Source organism: Filicampus tigris, chromosome 12 (genome assembly GCF_054856515.1).
Source record: "Filicampus tigris isolate MCC_2025a chromosome 12, RoL_Ftig_1.0, whole genome shotgun sequence".
Classification (NCBI taxonomy): domain Eukaryota; kingdom Metazoa; phylum Chordata; class Actinopteri; order Syngnathiformes; family Syngnathidae; genus Filicampus; species Filicampus tigris.
In genome coordinates this window covers 5,750,224-5,771,498 of record NC_141228.1, presented here as the reverse complement: position 1 = coordinate 5,771,498, position 21,275 = coordinate 5,750,224, and the positions used below count along the sequence as shown (strand labels likewise).

Here is a 21,275-nt window from a genome sequence, read left to right as displayed (position 1 = left end):
AATGGTTTTCTGGACTTTTTAACACCGAATACTTGTCTCCCTTCAACAAAGATCTCACCACAGAAGAGCTCACCTCTTTTTTTTTTTTTTGTGAAAACATGCAAATCTGTCTTGGATTCTTTGGAATCAAGAGGCTTTCCAAAGTACAGCAGCCCTGGCTCAGAGAGGTCACACATACTTTAAAGATGAAGATTTAGTTTTCCAGCACTTTAAAACTTTATATTACTCATCATTACATTTGCGTTCAAGTTTTTACATTCAGCATTTCAGCATTCACACGCAATTTCACATAGTCTAGTTATTATTATTATCCATCCATCCATCCATTATCTATGCCGCTTATCCTCACAAGGGTCACGGGCGTGCTGGAGCCTATCCCAGCTGTCTTCGGGCAGTAGGCGGGGGACACCCTGAATTGGTTGCCAGCCAATGGCAGGGCACACAGAGACAAACAAACATCTGCACTCACAATCACACCTACGGGCAATTTCGAGTGTCCAATTAACCTAACAAGCATGTTTTTGGAATGTGGGAGGAAACCGGAGCACACGGAGAAAACCCACACAGGCACGGGGAGAACATGTAAACTCCACACAGGGAGGCCGGAGCAGGAATCGAACCCACCACGTGTATCAATACTTTTCGGTATGGCTTGTTAGGTTCGGTCCACTTTGCGTACTGTTCCTGATCAGTTTTTATTATTAGCGCTAGCTTGCGCACGACCTCTGCACTGTGAGGCAGACGTGCTAGCCAGTCGACCACTGCGCCGCCCATTATTATTATTATTATTATTATTATTATTATTATTATTATTATTTTTATCAACAATCTTATAGTATTATTATTACTATCATCATTATATTATTATTATATTATTATTACTTTTGTTATTATTATGGACCTAATTTTATTTTGAGACTTATTTGTTTTGAAATTATTTCCCTTTTGGGTTGTTGGAATCCTGTATTGCCTTAGGCTTTCCCATTTTTTAAAAACAGTGTTAATGTTACTGTTGTTGCTTACTGTAATGTGTTGCTTGATTGCATTTTCTTCTGTGAGAGTTGTTTTGTAGTTGGTCAGTAAAAGCACTGCAAACGCGTTGGTGGGAGGAAACCGGAGTACCCGGAGAAAACCCACGCAGGCACGGGGAGAACATGCAAACTCCACACAGGGAGGCCGGGGCCGGGATCGAACCCACGACCTCTGAACTGTGAGGTGGCCGTGCTAACCAGTCAACCACCATTATTATTTTTGTATTATTATTATTGAAAACCAGGTGACACTCAGAAATCGCTCCCGCATTTGCAGTTGACAGGTGGCGTGCCATTTGTTGCTTTCTTCTGTTTGGCCACTTGGCGTCGCTCATCTTACAAGGGCAACTATGTGAGATGTGTCCTTTGGGTTTGGAGTGTAGCTCAGGTGATTGGTTCATGTGTCGCCATCTTCTTCTCCGATTGGCCAGAAAAGTGTTGGAGAGGCGGTAATGACAGAAGCAGCAGAGCTCTCAGCAGTTGTGAGCCGTGTGCGCTGTTCAGTGGAAGTCCAGCTCGGTGCTCCCGCTTGGCTCTGTCTCGATGGTGATGTGAGTGTTCCAGAGGAATCCTGACGAGTGCATCAGTGGGATATTGTTTGTGCACGCCGGATAATGGGAGAGGACAGGCGGATGCTCACTGGAGCTATGCTGGCCACTTTTACTTCGCTTCTTCTGCTTATGATCACGACAGTGTGTGCAGTGGAAGGTAGGTCTGCTAACATATTTGGACTTGAACCAATTTATAATTAAAGGAGAGTCATTTGAACCTCAGAGAGTTCAAATTTTAAGTGTGACGAGGACTGATTGCATTTTGCAATGAAATGTGCTGGAGTGCCTCTGTGCCTTATAGCATAATTAGTTGACTTTTCATTTTATTCTGAAAAGCATTGAAACAAACATCCTTTTTTTTTTTTTTAAATTGAAGCAAGTGGTAATAATTTAGTCAAATGCTCATGGGTGCTTTGAGTTATAGCCCATTTCCTCCCATATTTTTGTTTCTGTCCCCTCTGTCTCCCATATGAATGCACCCACTGGTCCCAACATTAGCTGCACAGTCTAATGACATCAAATTACAAGAGCTTGATTAAACATTTTTCCTTTTATAAAGTGGAGAATGCAAATAGTTTATTGACATGTCAAAGAGGTATTAAATCAGCGTTTATTACTGTAGCTAGATTGGTGTAAAACTGTACGCAGAACTCAATCGTATTAGCAAATAGGCATGCTCATGGCTTTCCCTCTCATGTTGTGGAATAGATTAAGTCAAGTATGAGCAAATCCAGTCAATGCAGTGCAGGTGTGCCTAATATTAAGGACAATATATCTTTGTAACTTGTAGCTTCTGTGATTTTTACAGACCACAAAAATAGCAATTGATAACGTTTCACTTTTGACTTGGAACTCTTATAAGACTGGAGAAGGCATTACCATATTTTCTATCAGACTATAAGCTGCTACTTTTTTCCTACGCTTTGACCCTGCGGCTTTTAATGTGACGCGGTTTATTTAGGGATTTTTCATGACGAGCTAAGCCGTCAATAGACTTACTGTGGCTGCGTATCGATTCAGATTTCCAAAATCGCTCGATTCACACAGGCCTGGTTAAATTTATGATTCATGATTCACTTTCACAGATTTCAATTCAGGATTTCACGCAGTAGGCTACCTGTTTTACTTTCATATAGAAGACATTTTTAGAAGAAGCAATGCTGCAATAGTAGAAACGTCTTGCTCAAAGTTGGTGCATTATTTAAAATATGAATATTTATATTTAGAATTGATCAGAGATGGGTAAAGTACTGTTATTCTATACTTGGGTAAAAGTACAATTACTTGTGTAAAAATGACTTTGGTAAAAGTACTCATTCAAATAATTATCCATCCATCCATCCATTATCTATACCGCTTATCCTCACAAGGGTCGCGGAGAGTGCTGGAGCCTATCCCAGCTGTCTTCAGGCAGTAGGCGGGGGACACCCTGAATTGGTTGCCAGCCAATCGCAGGGCACACAGAGACAAACATCCGCACTCACAATCACACCTAGGGGCAATTTAGAGAATCCAATCAACTTACCATGCATGTTTTTGGAATGTGGGAGGAAACCGGAGTACCCGGAGAAAACCCACGCAGGCATGGGGAGAACATGCAAACTCCACACAGGGAGGCCGGGGCCGGGATCGGACCCACGACCTCTGAACTGTGAGGCGGACGTGCTAACCGGTCGACCACCGTGCCGCCTCAAATAATTACTAAAAGTAAAAAAGTACAGGCTCTAAAATGAACTTCGTGAGTAAAAGTAAAAAATATTTAACTGGATGTTTCCTCCTCACATCATATAATTTGATGGCTATTAAATTTGAAAGTTCGTCACTTAACACACCCTATAAACTAACTGGATGGATTTTTAACTGTGATGTGATGAATCATGCAGGTCGACCCACCTCTTGAAATCATGTTTTTATTAATGAACTGCTGTTTCATTCCATCAGAATAACACACACACACGTGCACACAGTTCCCATATCATCACTAAAATAAACTATAGAATTTCTAGACCTTACCAATGGTTCTCAAAATGTCAAGGTCTTCCTGAGAGCAAACAAATGGAACCAAATGGATTACCACGCTAATACAGCATGTTGTCATTAAGCAGGGCCAAGCCAGACTAATACAAACATTAGACCAGGGGTGGGCGTCAGCCAGCTGCTGACTCGCTGGTGCCGGCTCGTTCTGAGTCGAGCCCCTATTGTTGACGGTTTCAACATCAACACACTCCACATCACGTCATCGATCATTTTATTATTTCTCTCCTTCCCATGAAATAATCCTCTGTAGCGGGTATTGTGTCTTCTCGGTTGATCTCATAGCTTGAGCCAATCACAAACTGCGATGTCTGGAACCGGGTATAACCCTTCAAAACAGGTGGAGCCCTGTTTTGAAAAGGCATCAAGTAAAAAGTACAGGTACTGGTGTTAAAATGTGATGGATTAAAGTAAAAAGTATTCTAAAAAATAAATAATCCGTGAATTACAAAATTCCGGAAAAAACTACTTAAATTACAGTAACGAAGTATGTTCCCATCTCTGGAATTGATCCCAATGCAGTTACATTAATCATGTATGTTTTATTGAACATAACCTGATCAAAACATTAAATAATAATTTCAATCAATTCCAACCACAGGGGAAGCTATCTAAACTAAATTTAAAAATGAAACTAACTGCAGAGCTGGGCAGTCCATCCTGGGGCTGGAACGGACGGACGACCATTTTTGTGACGGAGGACAGGGGGCGACGAAATGCAAGGACGGACCCGCTTGAAAAGGACGAGGACGGACGGGGTTGGAGGACAATAATTTTTATGAATACGGACGGAGGGACGAGGACGGAAAGGGACCCTGGTTGCGGACGGAGAACGGACCGACAAAAAATGGTCAAGTGCCCAGCTCTGCTAAACTCATGACACTCACATTCCTGTGACTGTCTCACAAACTTTCACTTCATTTCTGTCTGTGTTTTTTTAAAACACAAAAACATGCAGACATCTGCCTTCAAGCTTGTTGGCGCTAATTTCAGTGCTTCCGCCATGTTATTTTCATACGCTACTCATAGTGACGAGATCTCCCATGGCACGAGAAGTCATGTATATTTATAGGAAAAAAATCAATTCAATTTTATTTCTTTTTGGGGGGGGTTAACCCAACTCTAAGATTTACCCATAGTCCCGTCACATGCCCGAGAGCATGTATGTATAGAGATATATAGATACTGTATATATTTCCTGCAACCTGCCTCAGCAGGCAGCATCCCCTGTTGTTTCCTCCTCTTCCTGCTGCTGTCTTAAATAAGTGTGAGATAAATCCTCTGTGGTGTTCTAATGGTGTGTGTAATGACAGACTCTGGCGAGGCGCCCCCATTCGAGGGCATGTAAATGCATTGCGGGGCAGGTCTATTTTCGCGGAATAGAACATCGAGCTCGTGTGAGACGCAGGTAGGAGGGTTAGGGGAAGAGGTGCAGTGTAGGTGATGGCTTATTATGCCGTTCCATGGTAAGTAGTCGCCTAATAAACACATGTACAGTAAAAACTAAACTGGGAGTTGGTATGCAATGACGCCATAGAGACACTCCATTTGACAACCAAGAGCAAGGTTATTGTACCGAAATGTCAATAAATGAGGATAAATGAGCTACGTTCCGAGGCTCAGGTTCCGATGTTAGGATGTGCACCTTTGCCACAAAATATGACTCAGTAACAAAAATGATTCATTACATACTGCAGGGCACAAAAGAGTAGGTCTGCACATTGTTAAACCCCTAATAAATTATTTCATTCTCTTTTTAACAAGGCAATATTTTGAGCAGTAGGATGTTCTCCAGAGCCGCTTGTTAAAAATGATTTATCTGGATCTGAAATTTGTGGGCCTAGTTTGCTTCCAATATTGCATTTGTTTTTCCCCCTGCTTTTGTTCAATGCTCCCATATATGATGTCTTCCTCAAGCCAAATCAAAATTCTGCACTTCTATGTGGGCGTGGTCACCGCTTTGACTCCATTTAAAATCATTAGTAGCATTGAGATCAAAAGTTGGAACCAATCCCATGCAAGGACATTCGTTTACTTCAATGTCTGTTTATCATGTTGGAAAGTGACTCTGGCAGTCTTGCAGAGACACCGGGCTGTTGGTTGTGGTCCAAAAAGGAGAACAGGTGTCCTCTCACATCTCCTGAGACTCTGTTGTTGGCACAGTTTAAGTACATTTAATTTTCCCCTAAATTGTCTTGTCTGTTCAAGGAACGTGTTTTACAGGTTCACTCAGTATTGTATTTGCGTCTCTGTTAGAAAGTATGCCACAGAAAGGCAATGCAGACCCTGACCCAGAATATATTGTTGGCTCAGATAAACCTTGGCGTGTGTGGCTAAATTGTCAGTGCCTGAACCAAATATGCAGTCAGCAATCAATGTTGTCACTCTAGCTGCTGATTTGTGACAGTGTTGGCTGTTGAGTGCTTGAGTATTTCTTGAGTATAAATTTTCCGTGCGCTAGTACGGTGGTTCCCAAACTTTTTTTTTTTGCAGGACCCCCCCCCCCCCATGGAGGTTAAATTAGTTTCAGCCCCCCGCCCCACATACAGTTTTTCAATGACTACGCATACGCTTAACTTGAAAACATTATTTCTTGGGGATCAACGAAAACATGAACAACAAACATAACTCCAATAATCACTGGCCTAGTTAATTTTACAGTGGAAAAATTACACCGGTGAGTTTACCAAGCCACCAAGAATAAACAAAAAGCTAAAAAAAAAAAAAAAAAGTAATTTCTGCTAAAATGTAACATCTTGAATGTTCTTCCTGCAGTCAGTGCTGTGGGCTTGCTTTGTACTGCAGATTTTTCTTATCGTGGACACAACTGTGAGACAGTCACGCGAAGCCACACTGCGGGTTGCTTCAAGCGGACAGGAGGAGGGGCTCGCCTCCTCCGATGTCGGTGTGGGGGTGCGGAGGTGGCGGGGTGGGGGGGGTCTGTGGCGTGGGGGGGGGCGTGGTGGTAATCTGGGAGTTCACACATTGCCAGACAATCAGGTGACTGATGGTGGTTTTGGTGGCTGTTAAATGCTATCTTAAGGCTTCTACACACCATTCCGACGTCGGCCGTTGTAGTCAACTGTCACGTTGGCCTAGAAGTCGGCATGTCGGACCGGAAAATGACCGAAGATCACACTACAATAGAAGAGATGCCATCGAAATTAGTATGTTTATCAAACCATTAAGAGCGGTCTCTGTATGAAAAGTAACTCGAGTAGGACCGTATTTTCCGGACTATAAGCCGCGACTATTTTCCTAGATTTTGAGCCATGCGATTTATAGTCCGGTGTGGCTATTCTGTGGATTTTTCTTCCACCGCTCGGGGCGCTCTAACCTGAAAGACAGTACAATTCAATACAATACATTTCCCATTGCCTGGATGTGACTGCAGGTGGAGGAGGTAAACAGGAGAGGGCGCCATAGACTGGGTTATTGCATTAGGTGCTGTAATGTTTTGAATTTATGTTTTCCTAGAGGTCCGTGAAGTGCACATGAATGCGATTGGCTGATGTTACGTCTGTTCTGTTGTTTCAATGTGAAATGCTATTGTTGATTTAGTACGTCGTATGTTAGATTGGCAGACTTCATTCACATAAAACAAGGCGGGTGCATATGTAGAATCTAGTAGAACAATAGAAGGTGGAGTCTTGTGGACAGTGTTAAAAGGCACTGTTAGGAAAGAATCTGCTCAGGTAAATACATGTACATTTACAGTTCATAATCATTCTGTAAATGCAGTAAATATAAAAATTTTCAACATAGATAGGTGCGGCTTATTAAGTTTTTTTCCGAAATGTTCTAAAAATAGAGTGGGCGCGGCTTATATGACGGTGCAGTTTATAGCCTGGAAAATACGGTAAATCCTGCCAGGTACAACCAGCTGTGTGTCAATAGCTTCCCATAGCTTGCCTTGCATCACTCGATCAGTGTAGCCTTTCACGGCGATGTAGAATAATGGAGGTCTTTTTTTTTTTTTTTTTCCGCTCTTCTGTCAAGCCAGCCATTATGTCCAAAGAGGAGCTGAGCGAAGTAAAAACCCCTCGATTTTTAAAAAAAAACCTCCAACGATAATTTGACGATATTCTACAAAAAAATATTTTAAATCTGCACTTGCTTCACAGACCAATTGTGGATAGACAGCGTTTGTGAACAACATCTGTTTTAAATTGCTAAATACAGCTTCTGCAAAACATAATGATGTTCTACGACAATATTTAACAATAAAAAACAGAAAAAATCCGGGCAGACTTACATTGATTTTTGGGAATATTTATGTCATTTAAATGTCTGTGCTGTTATTCCATAATGATGTTACATTTTGAGCTGCAGTAAGTACTGGTGTACCACTGTCAACTACTAGAGGAATCAGAGTGAGAAAAAAGTGTTAACTACATGTTACGGGTCCCAAAGACTTGGAATCCCAGATAACAAAAATATTTTGGCTGTGTCTAAACACCTGAAAAACACAGGTAAATGTGGAGAAGGAGTGGAGACACGAACCGCTTTCTTTCCATCCCAAATTTCCTCACTTTATTACAGCAAATGAATGAATCAATTCACAAGTGCATTATGCCATTTTATAATTGACAACATTTGGTTTTCCTTGTTCTACAACTTCTCATCTTCAGTAGTTATTCGTCCATCAGTATTTATACTGGCTTCTGAAATACTCACACAGAGTCAAATTGTTCATACTGTGGTTTCACATCCATCATCAAATAAATAAGCAAGATAAAAAAAACACTGTTAAAAAGACTTATTCCTATCTTGAGAAGTATTACACTGGGAAGGCTTTTTCCTATAACACTGGCTATCGAACGTTTATAATTCACTTAACACTTCTACACAAAATATTCACAACTTTGTAGTTTTGACACATTCTGTACATATTAACATCACAATCATGTTGGGAGCTTTAGCGCAGTTAGCAATGCTGCCAGAGTGTTCAATCAAGTTTCAGTTAACATCCAGCCGTTGATAAGCCTCATGCACCGCGGGTGCGTAACGATGACCTCGTTGAGCTTGTTAACACAGGCCGCAAAATATACTTACTCTACATCCATCATACTCATGTAAAAAAGTGTTTAACTTGCCAAACATTCGATTAAAAGTACGTTCTAAACATTACTAACCAGAAAAACACGGGTAAATGTGGAGAAGGAGTGGAGACACGAACCACTTTCTTTCCATCCCAAATTTCCTCTGAAGGGAGGGGGAGTGAGTTCCCTAATTTAACTAGGAACCTGAGCGCAACACTTGACAACTATGGTTCCGTTCTTTGTTTCCTATCCACAGTTATCAAAATGAATTTGAAAAAATATGTTTTCATTTACATTTGCGTGTAAAATAAATTCTGAGTACAAGATATGCTCTTATTAACAAAACAATTGTGACCGCATATTTTTGAGTGTCACATACAGCAATCAGAATGAGGCTGCAAGGGCTGCAATGGAACAAAAGGGGAGACACATTGTGTCTAAATTATACTAAAAAATAATTTATCAAAATTAGAGCTGAAATGATTAATCGACAACTACTCGATTATGAAATCAATCGATACTCATTTCTGACAATCAATCGTTTCAAGACCTAGTTTAATTTAAAATTGTCTGAATTTCAGACTCTCAGTACCTGTAATTATTCACCAATTTCTGTATTCCTCCATGTAAATCAAAATCAGTTTTTTTAATTACTTGACAAAATAATTGACAGATTAATTGATTCTTAAAATAATCATTAGCTGCCGCCCTAATTGAAATAAATAAATGAAATCAAATCTAATCAGAATAAATTAAACCGGATTTGGATTTTTCAATAATGTATGTACATATATAGCCTACTATATATGAATAATCAGTCAAGTCAGTTGTGTAATGTGTGGTTGAGTGGAAAATGTTTGTGTGGTTCTTGTAAGGTGCAAACATATTCTAAGGATACCAAAACATAATCAAACCCAGGACCAAATGTCCAGAGTTCAGTTTGAATGTGCTGTCCTGTAGCCAGAGGTGGACCGTTGAGGAGAGAAGCAGAGCAGCAGCCAGTAAAATGTGCAGCACACAGGATTGAAGTAATCCCACTCTAATCAGCATAGCCACTCAGCAACGACATGTCACCTCCAAGAGGACCTCAGGGGCCTTGACAAAAGCAAGGCCCATACCATATAGTGAGTAGATGTGCCCTTGTATGGCACATACATATTATACATGCTACTCTTGCATACCGTGCAGCATGCTCTGCCAGCTCATGTTTTAAAGATGCTGTTTCGATATTCAATTCCTGTAGTGACACGTTATCAGTGTGACAGACAGATAGTTGAACTGAGGAAAAGTGGGATCTTGGAAGATCCTTCACATGAGCCCTGAAGCTTTTATTCCAATGGGCCCTATGCAGTCTGTTTCCAAGGCCTTTGTGATTAAATATTTATTTCCTCTCAGCATTTTGAGTACATTTGTTTGTGTTCTCCCATCAGGTGCTTAAAACCCTGAAGGAATGTTTGCTTATTGCTTCGAGACTTGGTATTCACCGAGATAGGAATCAAAATGTGTCTCGTATCAGACACAGTACTCAAGTTATAAATATTAACTTGTTTTCTACAAGACACCTCCAATGTTAACTGTGATGTGATTAATGAGTACTGGCTGTGTGAAAATATTTCCTTAACTATGAATTTTCACATCTTTGCTGTGAATTTTCACACACACAACTTTTTCATGGCACTCTACAACTGATGATTCATGTCAGTTACTGCACATTTTCAGAAAATCACAAAAATAATTAATCAGTATATTATTAAAGTGGTTCTCACCCCCAAATCACTCCACCCCCCCATCATAAACTGTATGAACGGTTGTCTACTTATGCTGTCTTAAAGCAGCGCTGGGCAAGAATTTGACCTTAATAAATGTTTTTCACAACTCTTTTGATGAAACATTGACTTACAAGTAGTTGAATGGGACTTTTGTCATGCCCTGGGGGAGTCTGTATCGTTTTTACTTGCACAAAGCAACTTTGAGGAGGATGGGAGCAACCCTGGTACACAAAGAAAAATACAAATGTCCCGAATTGCTTTACGGTATACTCACTTCCTCCTTTTGCTACAAGGACTGAAGTCGATTCAAACGTCTACGCGCTATTACTGGTGTCATGGCAGAAGCCACAAAACAAACAAAAAAACAAAAGTATTGTTTAAGCAAAATTACATTCATTACCTCATCTCTATTCATCTTTCACACAGCCACTGGAGATAGAAAAGTAATTCAGTCCAACTTGCAGGCTAGCAAGAGGATTTCACAACACTTTTTTCAAAACTCTACCGCTTTTGTCCACTTGGCACCGCCATAATCAACAAAAACTGACATGACACAGTGTTGCTTTATGCCCAACCCTCTCCCCCCTCGCGAACCCAGACCTCTGATCAGATAGCTTACTTCGCACAATTCTTTACGGCAGCTGCCACTGTCCAATTTTTTTTTGCGCCACCGACCGCTTTTATTTTGACGGACCGTCGAAGCCGTGGTGCAGTGACACGGAAATAACGGCCTCGCCGGCAGTTCAACTGCACGTGTTTGTCCAGCATCTCACGGCAAATGTATTGTTACTGGGGAGAGCCACCATGCCAACAAGCCACCACTAGGGTTGGTGATAGGCAGGGGTGCACATATTTTTTTTCATGGGTTACTCACATGAGTACCAGGTGATTGACTTCGGCACTAGTGGTTCAACGGATCACATAAGTCACGGTTCAGATCGGTCACGGATTTTGAGTCACGGATCGGATTGTTTTTCCGGTCAGCAAAAAAAAAAAAAAAAAAAAAAGATAAGTAGAACATTTACTTTATTTTATAAAACACTTTTGCCCATTAAAAAAACAACTACAACAAAAAATAAACTCCTAATGTTTAATATGTCCTTTAGGATTTAAGAACGCAGTATAAGGCATGATACATACTTATTTTATACGTGGTGTGGTATATAAAATAAGGTATCCTGCTAGACATTTTGAGCTGAATGTGTTCTTAAAATTATTTACTGAGCAAAAGTGTTTTTATAAAATAAATGAAGACAACGTTTTATTTTATTTATTTTTTCTGAATGAAAAAGGCCTTGAAGTGCAATTTAAGGCTTGCTCTTTGCACATTGACAGCGCATTACAAAATAATGTAAGTCCACAATATTGAAAAACAAACAAACAAGTAAGCCAAGGAACAGCTGTTCAACAACCAGCCAGGCACTTGTTGCTAATGATAACAGCTACTGGCCACTAACGCCGGAGACTTGTGCCGTATCATACAATGAGAGCGTAATTAACTAGCAGTTTGTTAGCGTCCTAAATTAGCGACTGAATATGACACGTGTTGATGTAGGTGGCAAGCTGAGACGTTGAAAACGGAGGTCAAGTTAGCCGTTACTCCACCACGCAGGTCAACTTCAAAATAAAAGTCTACTACGGCTATTGCATTGGCATCAATGTATTATTTGGTAAGCTTTATTTTGAAGTAAGCCTTTGCGGAGGGAGTGTGTTCGTTGAGTATGTTTGCAAAGCGCTCCCATATGCGACTTTTGTGAGCCATGAGGGTTTTCAACTTTCTCTGCTGCTATTACAATGAATGCGGACTAATTACGCTGACTTAATGTGAATGCGCACAGTTTTTTTTTTCACCAACCATCGCGGATCGTGCCTGGCGGATCGAACCGTGATGCTTGATCCGTACCGACCACAGATCAAAGATGTTCCGTTGCACAGGTACGTAAAGGCCCGTCGTGACTCACATGACGTTACGCATCAATGATTTCTGTTGCGCATGCGTACCTGCGTACTAGTGATGTGCACCCCTGATGATAGGCTTCTATGCAACACGCCGCAAGGGTCAACTTCAAAATAAAAGCCAAACAAGTATGGATAGCAATGCCTTACCTATCTTTTATTTTGAAGTTGGTGCTCGGTAACAATCGTGACTGCTGACTTGACTTCGAATTGAAGCTGGCTTGACCCACCCTTAACTCATTCACTGCCAGACATTTCCCGACCGTCTTTTACCGAAACGTTTGGAAATTTAAAAAAAAATGTAAATAAGTTCCTGGGATTGAGTGAATGGACTGTGAAAAGACATATAAGTCAATGGCAGTGAATGAGTTAAGTGTGTAAAAGCGCAATGACAGACTTGAACTGCTGCGCAATATTCAATTTCCAGTGCTCATGCGCACTGACACACCACTTACGTGCACCCCTGATTATAAATCAGTGCAATTATGTAATGTTTTTTCTGATAAGAAACCTAAATTGATATTGGACCAAATGCTCAGCATGAAAAAGAATGAAATGTTTTTGCTTTGAAGCCTCCCTTTTTGTTGTCTTTTTGTTAGTTTTTTGCCTCTCAAAGAATCACATCAACACATCAGCAATGGCTTACTTCTTGTGCTGTGTCATCCATACTGATTGGATATTTCAACATGCAAAGGAAGCATCAACTGCTCTTTATTGCAGTCAAAGGGACATTAATATTGCCATACTTAACTCATGAACCCCATTTAATTGTATGTTGAGCTCTCTTGGGCTTCTCTTCAACAGGTTCAAAAGAAAGAAAAGCAGAATGATTTTGAAACGCTTTTCCCGTTTATACGCTAATGTTGATAAAAAAAAAAAGCAGTTGCAGACTTTAGGACAAGCCTGGAACTATGCAACAGTAATCTCCTTACTTATAATCAATATACAGTTGCATTCTGTGTATTTTTCATGAACACAATACACATGTTACATGTTACAACATTGTTGGTATTTGTATTGTGAGTGACAAGTACGTAGTGTATATACCGAACTAAACATACGTGTACTTGTGTGCGCAGAACAAAGAGTCAAGCCACACAACATGCCAGACAGAAGCGCACCAGCATGTCAGTCTCATCTGACCATGACTTATTGGGAAATCATTTTGATTACACTAATATACAGGTAGAGGTGTATCATTACAATACAGTGCATACTAAGCCTAAACATAAAATACTGTTTTTGTCTTTTTGATATTTTTCATTACACACACTGCTGTTGCCTTTTTTTTTTCCAGAGATGAGAAATGTCATTCATAATCTTTGTGTGGTGTTTTTATGAAAGGTAATGGAAGTTAATGTATCTAGAATTTATCTAGCAAGTCTGTAATTGCACATATAAGTAATGAGAAAGTAAGGAAAATTTGAACTTTATAGATAAAGTTTCATAAATGCCAATCAAAAATGCAAAAGGATTGGTAATTTAAAAAAATTATAGCCCTGTAAATTGTGATTGAATGGAACTGGAACTGTCGGATGCTCAGGAAATTGTGGGTTGTCTTTGTAAACCACTTCTTTGTAGATAGTAGTGCTGGTTGATAGTCTGGCCACCATTAAGGGGAAAAGTCGTTGTTGTTTGTGTTTAAAAGTGATCTTTTGTGACACCAGTCCTGGAACCTCGTAGATTTATGGAAAGGTGTAAATGTAAGTGATCATTATTTCATAAACAGTAGTGGAAAATGTAATGGCACCAAATTATTAATTGAAGAGTAGCTGTCACGGGCGGAACAGAATTTGGATCCAGAATCAGACAGAAGTGGCTCAGAAAAAAGTCTTTACATACAAAAATGCAAAGTAACAACATAGAGCAAGGAAGGACATGGAAGAAAACGTGACGTTCTGTCACTGAGCAACTCGAGCACATGTACTGAGAGACATCATAATTCCGTTCCATTTCCGTCACACTCTTCTTTGTTGCACTTGAGATATGTATAAGTCATTAAAGGATTCACTATTACGTCCATTTATTTGTGTGCTACTTGTGAGTGGGCCCGCTGCCAACCTCTTTAGGACTTCTGCCGTGGGCATATGGTCTCAAAGAGCCATGCTGGATGGTGACGCCTGTGTCAAAACAAGGAAAGGACATTGGAAATGAGGACAACACGGGTGCTTAATGTTAAAAGTAAGCCCCCAGGTGTCAAATATTTTGGTATTTGGATATCCTACTGAAAATTCTATTGAATAATCGGGTATTCGGATAAAAATAAAACTTTTTTTTTTTGCTTGGCTAAGACAAAAAACCCCACACATTTCCACTTAATAACGGACAGCCAATTGGTTTTCATTTTTAGGTACTCAACATTTTTTACTTACAGCATTTAAAACTGTGCTTAGCAGCATACTATTTTCGTTTCTAGAAACATTAATGAGAATTTAGATAAATCTCTCCTCTTGGATTTTGGTCCACGAGACGAAGAACCATGATTTTGTGGGCTAAAACAACACACTTGAATAAGCCTGATTTATGATCAGTGATCAGTAGGAACAGCAAGTGTGTCAGGCTGAGCCATTCAGCTGTATTAACTTGAGCGCTGCCAGCCCTGCTGGCGGGATAGCACTGCTAGCAAACAAATAATGATAAATACTATAAATAAAAATATAAATAAAAAAAATATAAACAAAAGCGAACAGGTTGCATATTGCTGTGCTGCATTTATATGTGTATTATGTTCAAACTGTGCATAATGTTACAGTGTCTTACAATAATATTACATTCTATACATTTTAGGAATAGGGTCTCTGGCTTATTTTCGATGAACACTTGGGCCTACTACACAACTATATCTTAATATTGGTCATTATGGTGGTACCTGGAGATCTGTGCTCTGCTATAGCTAAGCGTTATCTTGAAAAGCTTCAACGGCATACAACAAAACGAGTTTATCCGGACACAAATGATTTCATGAACGACATTTTACACCAAACTAGTGATTGGCGGACTGTGTCAACCAAAAGCTAAATTTCTTTGCTGTCATGAGACAAAGTTCCAGCCAACATTGTTCACCCATCCAGACACAAATTGTGTAATTATTAGTTAGTATTATCATGGTCAGCAACAAAAGTATTTAATAACAACAACAAAAAATACCGGTAATTTAATTTAAAGATTAAAAAAACAACAACAGTATATTTATCGGTCTCACTTGCGTGAGTACATGAAAAATTGACTCGCGCCGTCTCAGATTTTATAGGCAAAATGTGACCATTGAGGGGCAGTCTGGAGCCCTATAGATCACTATTTTAGTCCACCATGATCTTATCTGACAGAAAAGCATGTGTACAAATTGTTATAAGGCAATGACTCATAAGCTGCCATTTTAGGGTGGTTATGCAAATTATTTTTGCAGAATTCTGCAGCTCTTCCTCTTCTCTTGTTTACATGCAGCGAAACCAGGGCAGCATTGACAGTCAGGGGAATGAGAATGAAAATTTGATTTTGGCAGCACTTCTCAGCATGACAGTTGAGATGTCAAATTTCCATCAAAGGTACAAGAAAATAGGTTAGGATAGAAGATTTATGTAAAGGCAATCAACTTTCAGTGTAATTTTGAGTGCCTTTTACATTGTACTACCTTGTCATTTAACTGCGCAAATTGTCACTACTATGGGATTTTTAACCAGTCAAGAGCTGCACATGGACACGAACGATCAGCTTAGAAGGCGGTCTCCAAGTGTCTACTTCACAGTGGTGATCTGTGATCACCTTAGACAATTTGACATCAAAGACTGTGCACACGTCTCCTGCACAGATTTTAAAGGGAATGAGTGCAGCCACTTTCATTAGACAGGAAATAAGTTGGGTGTGTTCGTTCACTCACACAACAGCACAAATGCCCTTTCCTACCTGTTCCCGTCTACGAAATGCGCACAGTTAGACTGCACCTTGTACTAGAATTACACTGGGTACGAAAATGGGGCCCAATGTTAAAGTACTTCTGTTTTTCATACAACAAAAGCTAAGTTTCAACTGAAATGAATATTTATGGTTGGAATTTCCCTACAGAAAAGGATTCTAGACAAGGAAAATACAGTTTGCTGGTATGCACAATGAATTTAAGAAAAACACTTTATGGTGTAAAATAGGAAACCAATAGGTAAACCTATATTAAGTGAAATGTATTCTTTTCTTTTTTTATTATTTTCATGAGTGCTCTTTAAAGAGGAAGTCTACCCAAACATATATTTTTTAAGAATATGTTCTATGCAAGCCCACTAGTTGAAACAAGGCATTCTGATAAATATTGCGTTTGTGGAATAACAGTTAATCCACTCGTTTTTAGCCATGTCACCAATCATGGCTCAGCTTCAGAAAATAGTTCAGCCGTGAATGGTCGTTACCTGAGCCCTAAGTAGTTGTGATGTAATTTTCAGTAGACAGAAATGACAAAATGGCCGCAGAGATGGCTAAAAACGGGTGGATTTTTCTGCTTAACTCATATTCCACAAACTCAATATTAATCAGAATGCCGTGTATCAACTAGTGGGCCTGATGGGAACATATTCTTGAAAAAAATATGTTTGGGTTGTTTTCTACTTTAACCTGGCAAAAATATATTTTACCCGAATACTTTCAGTATTTTCAGTCGGATACTGGAATATTGAAATATTTGATAGCTCTACAACTTCACCGTTCTATTGTCATATTTATATTGTTGAATAAATTCATTGCTTCATTCCCCGGGGTTAATCGGCAAAAAAAAAAAAAATGCTCCTCAAAATTACATTGCTCGTCATTACATTACAACGTCATCAATTAGCAAAACGGCTACTCAAAGAAAAATAAGTTCATTTTAGCATTGTTTACAGAAGCAGAGCGAATCCCGTCCCTGAAATCACATTGTCATATGAAATAGAAATTCGAAAGCATACATTTACAGTGTGTGGCCTTGCCTCTCTTTTGGCTTTACAAATGGTAACTCCTCCCATAATGCTGTGCAGTATGTCACCCTGCAGTCTATCAGTCTTCACACTGGCATGCCCGAGCTTCATACCGTGCAAGCATGTGTCTCCCCGTCTCCCCTGTTGCACCCTCTGAGATAGCACAGTGTCTCATTGAGCTGCCTCCAAGACTGGTGCCAGTGAAACATCTGTCAACAGATTGACCCTCTATAGATAGAAGTTGTGAGGGGAGATGTAGAAGATGCATGGTGGCATTTCTCTCCTTTTCCCTTCATTCATGTCTATTCTTCTTGCCGAAACTAACTGACAATCATGATGACATAGGTATGATAACCAAATGCAAGACTAATGTGTGTTAATAGAATACAAATGAGAAAAAGACACGTCTTTAGTGAAAGCTAAGTTGAATGGAAATAATGCTAAAGTGGTTGAAGTTTTTGTTCCCTGTGTATTGGGAGCATTTTGGGAACACGGGACATTTTGAATCAGTTGACACTTCTCTATTTCAAAGCCAACAATGTCAATTCTTTATGAAGCAACAAAGGCACACCTTTGCCTATGGCATTATTGCCAGTTATTCAGGAAAAACTGCGGCCAAAAAACAAGACATGATATTAACTGTTCATTACAGTCAGGGCTGAAAACATTATTTACATCAGCATTCTTGCAAATCTATGCTTTATTCTCTTGTTTTGAACCCTATTTTCAGAGTATCTTTTAATTCATCGAGACTGGTGCTTGGTTTTAATCATCTAAAATAATTAGATTAACATGATTTTATTATGATTTTTGCAACGCATCTCTTTCACAAAATCAGCTGGGTTAGGCTCCAGCACACCCACAACCCTAATGAATGTATCCAGAGTTCCTCTTTTTTTTTTTTTGTTTGTTAACATTTATACTTTACAACCTCATTCATGACAGCAGCGGGTTGGGGGGGACCAAAATCTACAACTGATAAACCGTTTGAACGAACTCATACTTGTAGCTAAATGTTAGATTGTTTTTTTTTTTCTAGAGCTCTTGTGAGGTATGTAGTTTTTGATTGTCTTTACAACCACTTAAGTGACATGTATCCACTACAGCTGTACTTAAATTTACTGAACACTGAAAACACAACCCACGTGATGCAAAATGATGCAGATACAACTGTGTGATTACTTATGAAGATGACCGTACTAGTATAAAAAGCAACATTTGCATTTAACTTTGAGTGGACACAAGTTGGACCAGTATTTATGGAATGCTGCCACAAGTCAGCTGCAGTTGCCATCACTTCTGGTTCAGCGATTTTTAGCATCTGCTAACATATTTAAGTGCCAGCTCTTTAGCGACTGTTATCGATGACAAGCAAAGCAGCAAATTGTTCAAGGCCCTCAACTATCTTGAGTTCCTTAATCAAGTAGATTACTTCATTTATATTCGAAACACTACTCTACTACTACTTGTATTTTCATTGATGTATGAATTATGCATAGGTTTTGTTCCAAGCTACTTGCTATCAATAAACAAATGAGTGAGGTCATGCGGCCCGCAGATCGCCAGTTGCATATCACTGTTCTAGACTCTGAGCTCACTTTTTTTATCACGTAGCCTATTAAAAATATATTTTGTCACTTTAAGAATATAGCCGTAGTCTGCCCCTTTCTCTCTCAGGCCAACACAGAGACAATAATGCATGCATTTATTCCCAATTGGATTGACTACTGTAATGCCCTGCTTTCTGATCTTCCCCAAAAAAGAATTTCAAGCTTACAATTACAAACCTTGGCAGCGCGTGTTCTGACGAAGACCAGAAGGCGGCAGCACATTACACTGATTTTAAAATCACTGCATTTGCTTACCATGTGTTTCAGGATTGATTTTAAAGTTCTCTTTTTATTGTTTTTTTTAAGACATAGTAATGGTATTAGTATTAGTATAGTACTCTTCTCTTACCACATCTGTCACTGTTTTCATATTTGACTGATTTTCATCTTGTATTGTTTTATTTTCATGTGATTAAACTTGGCAGCTCACTCAACCGCCCACAGAAACTACACAGACCTCATTGCTCCAGCGGTGTTGGCCTCTAATTCACCCATCCTATCAAGATACCCACAAAAATCACAACAAAGGTTCTGAGGAGCTTCAAGTGAACATCTGCAAGTTCTGTTTTTTTTTTTCAAACAAAGTGTGCCATTTGGATGTCTCTTTTTCTTTGTTTTAGTCACAAAAGCACAAAGCAATCTGCCACAGTGACGAATGAAATGCTTCATACAGAAGTTTGTCTCTGAACTAGGACTGGGTGACATGGTCCAAAAGTCATATTCTAATGCTTTTTTTTTTTTAAGATGAATGGAGCTAAAGAAGCGGCACGGTGGGCGACTGGTTAGCACGTCCGCCTCACAGTTCAGAGGTCGTGGGTTCGATCCCGGCTCCGGCCTCCCTGTGTGGAGTTTGCATGTTCTCCCCGTGCCTGCGTGGGTTTTCTCCGGGCACTCCGGTTTCCTCCCACATTCCAAAAACATGCATGGTAAGTTGATTGGATACTCTAAATTGGCCCTAGGTGTGATTGTGAGTGCGGATGTTTGTCTCTGTGTGCCCTGCGATTGGCTGGCAACCAGTTCAGGGTGTCCCCCGCCTACTGCCCAAAGACAGCTGGGATAGGCTCCAGCACGCCCCGCGACCCTTGTGAGGAGAAGCGGTACAGATAATGGATGGATGGATGGAGCTAAAGAATGTACATCCTTATATTTTGTTTTTGTGGGAAAGCTAAAAAAAACGTACAAGATATATTTACTCTAAGGAAAGTTTTTATTTGAACAATGTTTTTTTTCTCGATTTGCAGCACATCAAATAATTTTCCCTTCAAATTGTATAAAATTAATGGCAATTTTCCTTCTTCAATTTGTTCATAAAACACATTTTGTATAGAACACTCAAAAAAAAGAATTTAAATAAATACATAAATAAAAGGAAACCAGTCACCTCCCTGAGCCGTCACCTTATCGTGGTAAAGGATTTGTGTGTCCCAATGGTTCTAGCTAAGTTGTCTGGGGTCACCCATGTCAAAAAGATCCTAGGTGAGGGATCAGACAAAGTGTCGCTCATATAGCCTCAATGATGAATGAAATATTTGGACCTTGATTTTCCTCACCTGGACGTGGGATGGCCTCTGCAGCCATGCCTGGAGGCAGGGCTCATTGGCGAGCGCCTGGTGACCCGGCCGTGCACAGCCCAAAGAGCCAACATGGGTCCCTCTCCCCATGGGTCCACCACCTATGGGAGGGGCCAAGGAGGTCGGGTGCGCAGAGAGCTGGGTGGCGGCCGAAGGCAGGGACCGTGGCAGTCCGATCCTCGGCTACAGAAGCTGGCTCTAGTGACATGGAATGTCACCTCTCTGGCCGGGAAAAGTCTGACTCGAGAAAGTTGGGCTCACCTTGACACATGGCTTTGGGCGTTTTCAGAGGGGTTGGACATTCTCTCCACTAAAGTGTTGCCCATGGAGAGAGGCGGCCAGCAGGTGTAGGTATACTTATTGCTCCCCGTCTTGGTGCTTGTTCATTTCGGTTAACCCTGTTGGACGAGATGGTAGCCTCCCTCCTCCTTTGGGTGTCCTGACTGTTGTTTGTGTTTATGCACCAAACAGCAGTTCAAAGTACCCAGCCTTCCTAGAGTCCTTCCTGGAGTAAGTGTTGGAGAACACTCCGTCTAGGGACTCCCTTGTTCTGTTGGGGGACTTCAGTGCTCATGTGGGCAATGGCAGCCCCCCGATCAGAACCCCAGCAGTGTTCTGTTATTGTACTTCTTTGGTCAACATGGATTGTTTATAATGGACACCATTTTCAGACATAAGGGTGTCCACGTGTAAACTTGGCACCAGGACACCCTAAGCTGCAGTTCGTGATCGACTTTGTGGTCGTGTCATCAGACTTGCGGCCGCATGCCTGGA

The 21,275-nt window shown here is 40.3% G+C and overlaps 1 protein-coding gene and 1 long non-coding RNA gene across 3 annotated transcripts in view; one reads left to right on the top strand and one right to left on the bottom strand.

Annotated features, from left to right (window-relative positions):
• The first annotated feature begins 1,474 nt into the window (after positions 1 to 1,474).
• The window catches only part of LOC147138144 (ephrin type-B receptor 1-like), a 93,414-nt gene continuing 73,613 nt past the window's right edge, over positions 1,475 to 21,275 (top strand). For both annotated transcript variants that reach the window (XM_086046310.1, XM_086046309.1), the window contains exon 1: positions 1,475 to 1,739. In XM_086046310.1, coding sequence (XP_085902436.1) covers positions 1,646 to 1,739 — 94 coding nt within the window. In that variant the 5' untranslated portion in view covers positions 1,475 to 1,645. The remainder of the gene's footprint in view (positions 1,740 to 21,275) is intronic.
• On the bottom strand, positions 13,554 to 21,136 carry LOC147138146 (uncharacterized). Its single transcript, XR_015088872.1, has 3 exons — positions 20,763 to 21,136; positions 20,481 to 20,699; positions 13,554 to 14,503 (listed from the first exon to the last, which is right to left on the bottom strand). It is a non-coding gene; the product is annotated as an uncharacterized LOC147138146 (long non-coding RNA).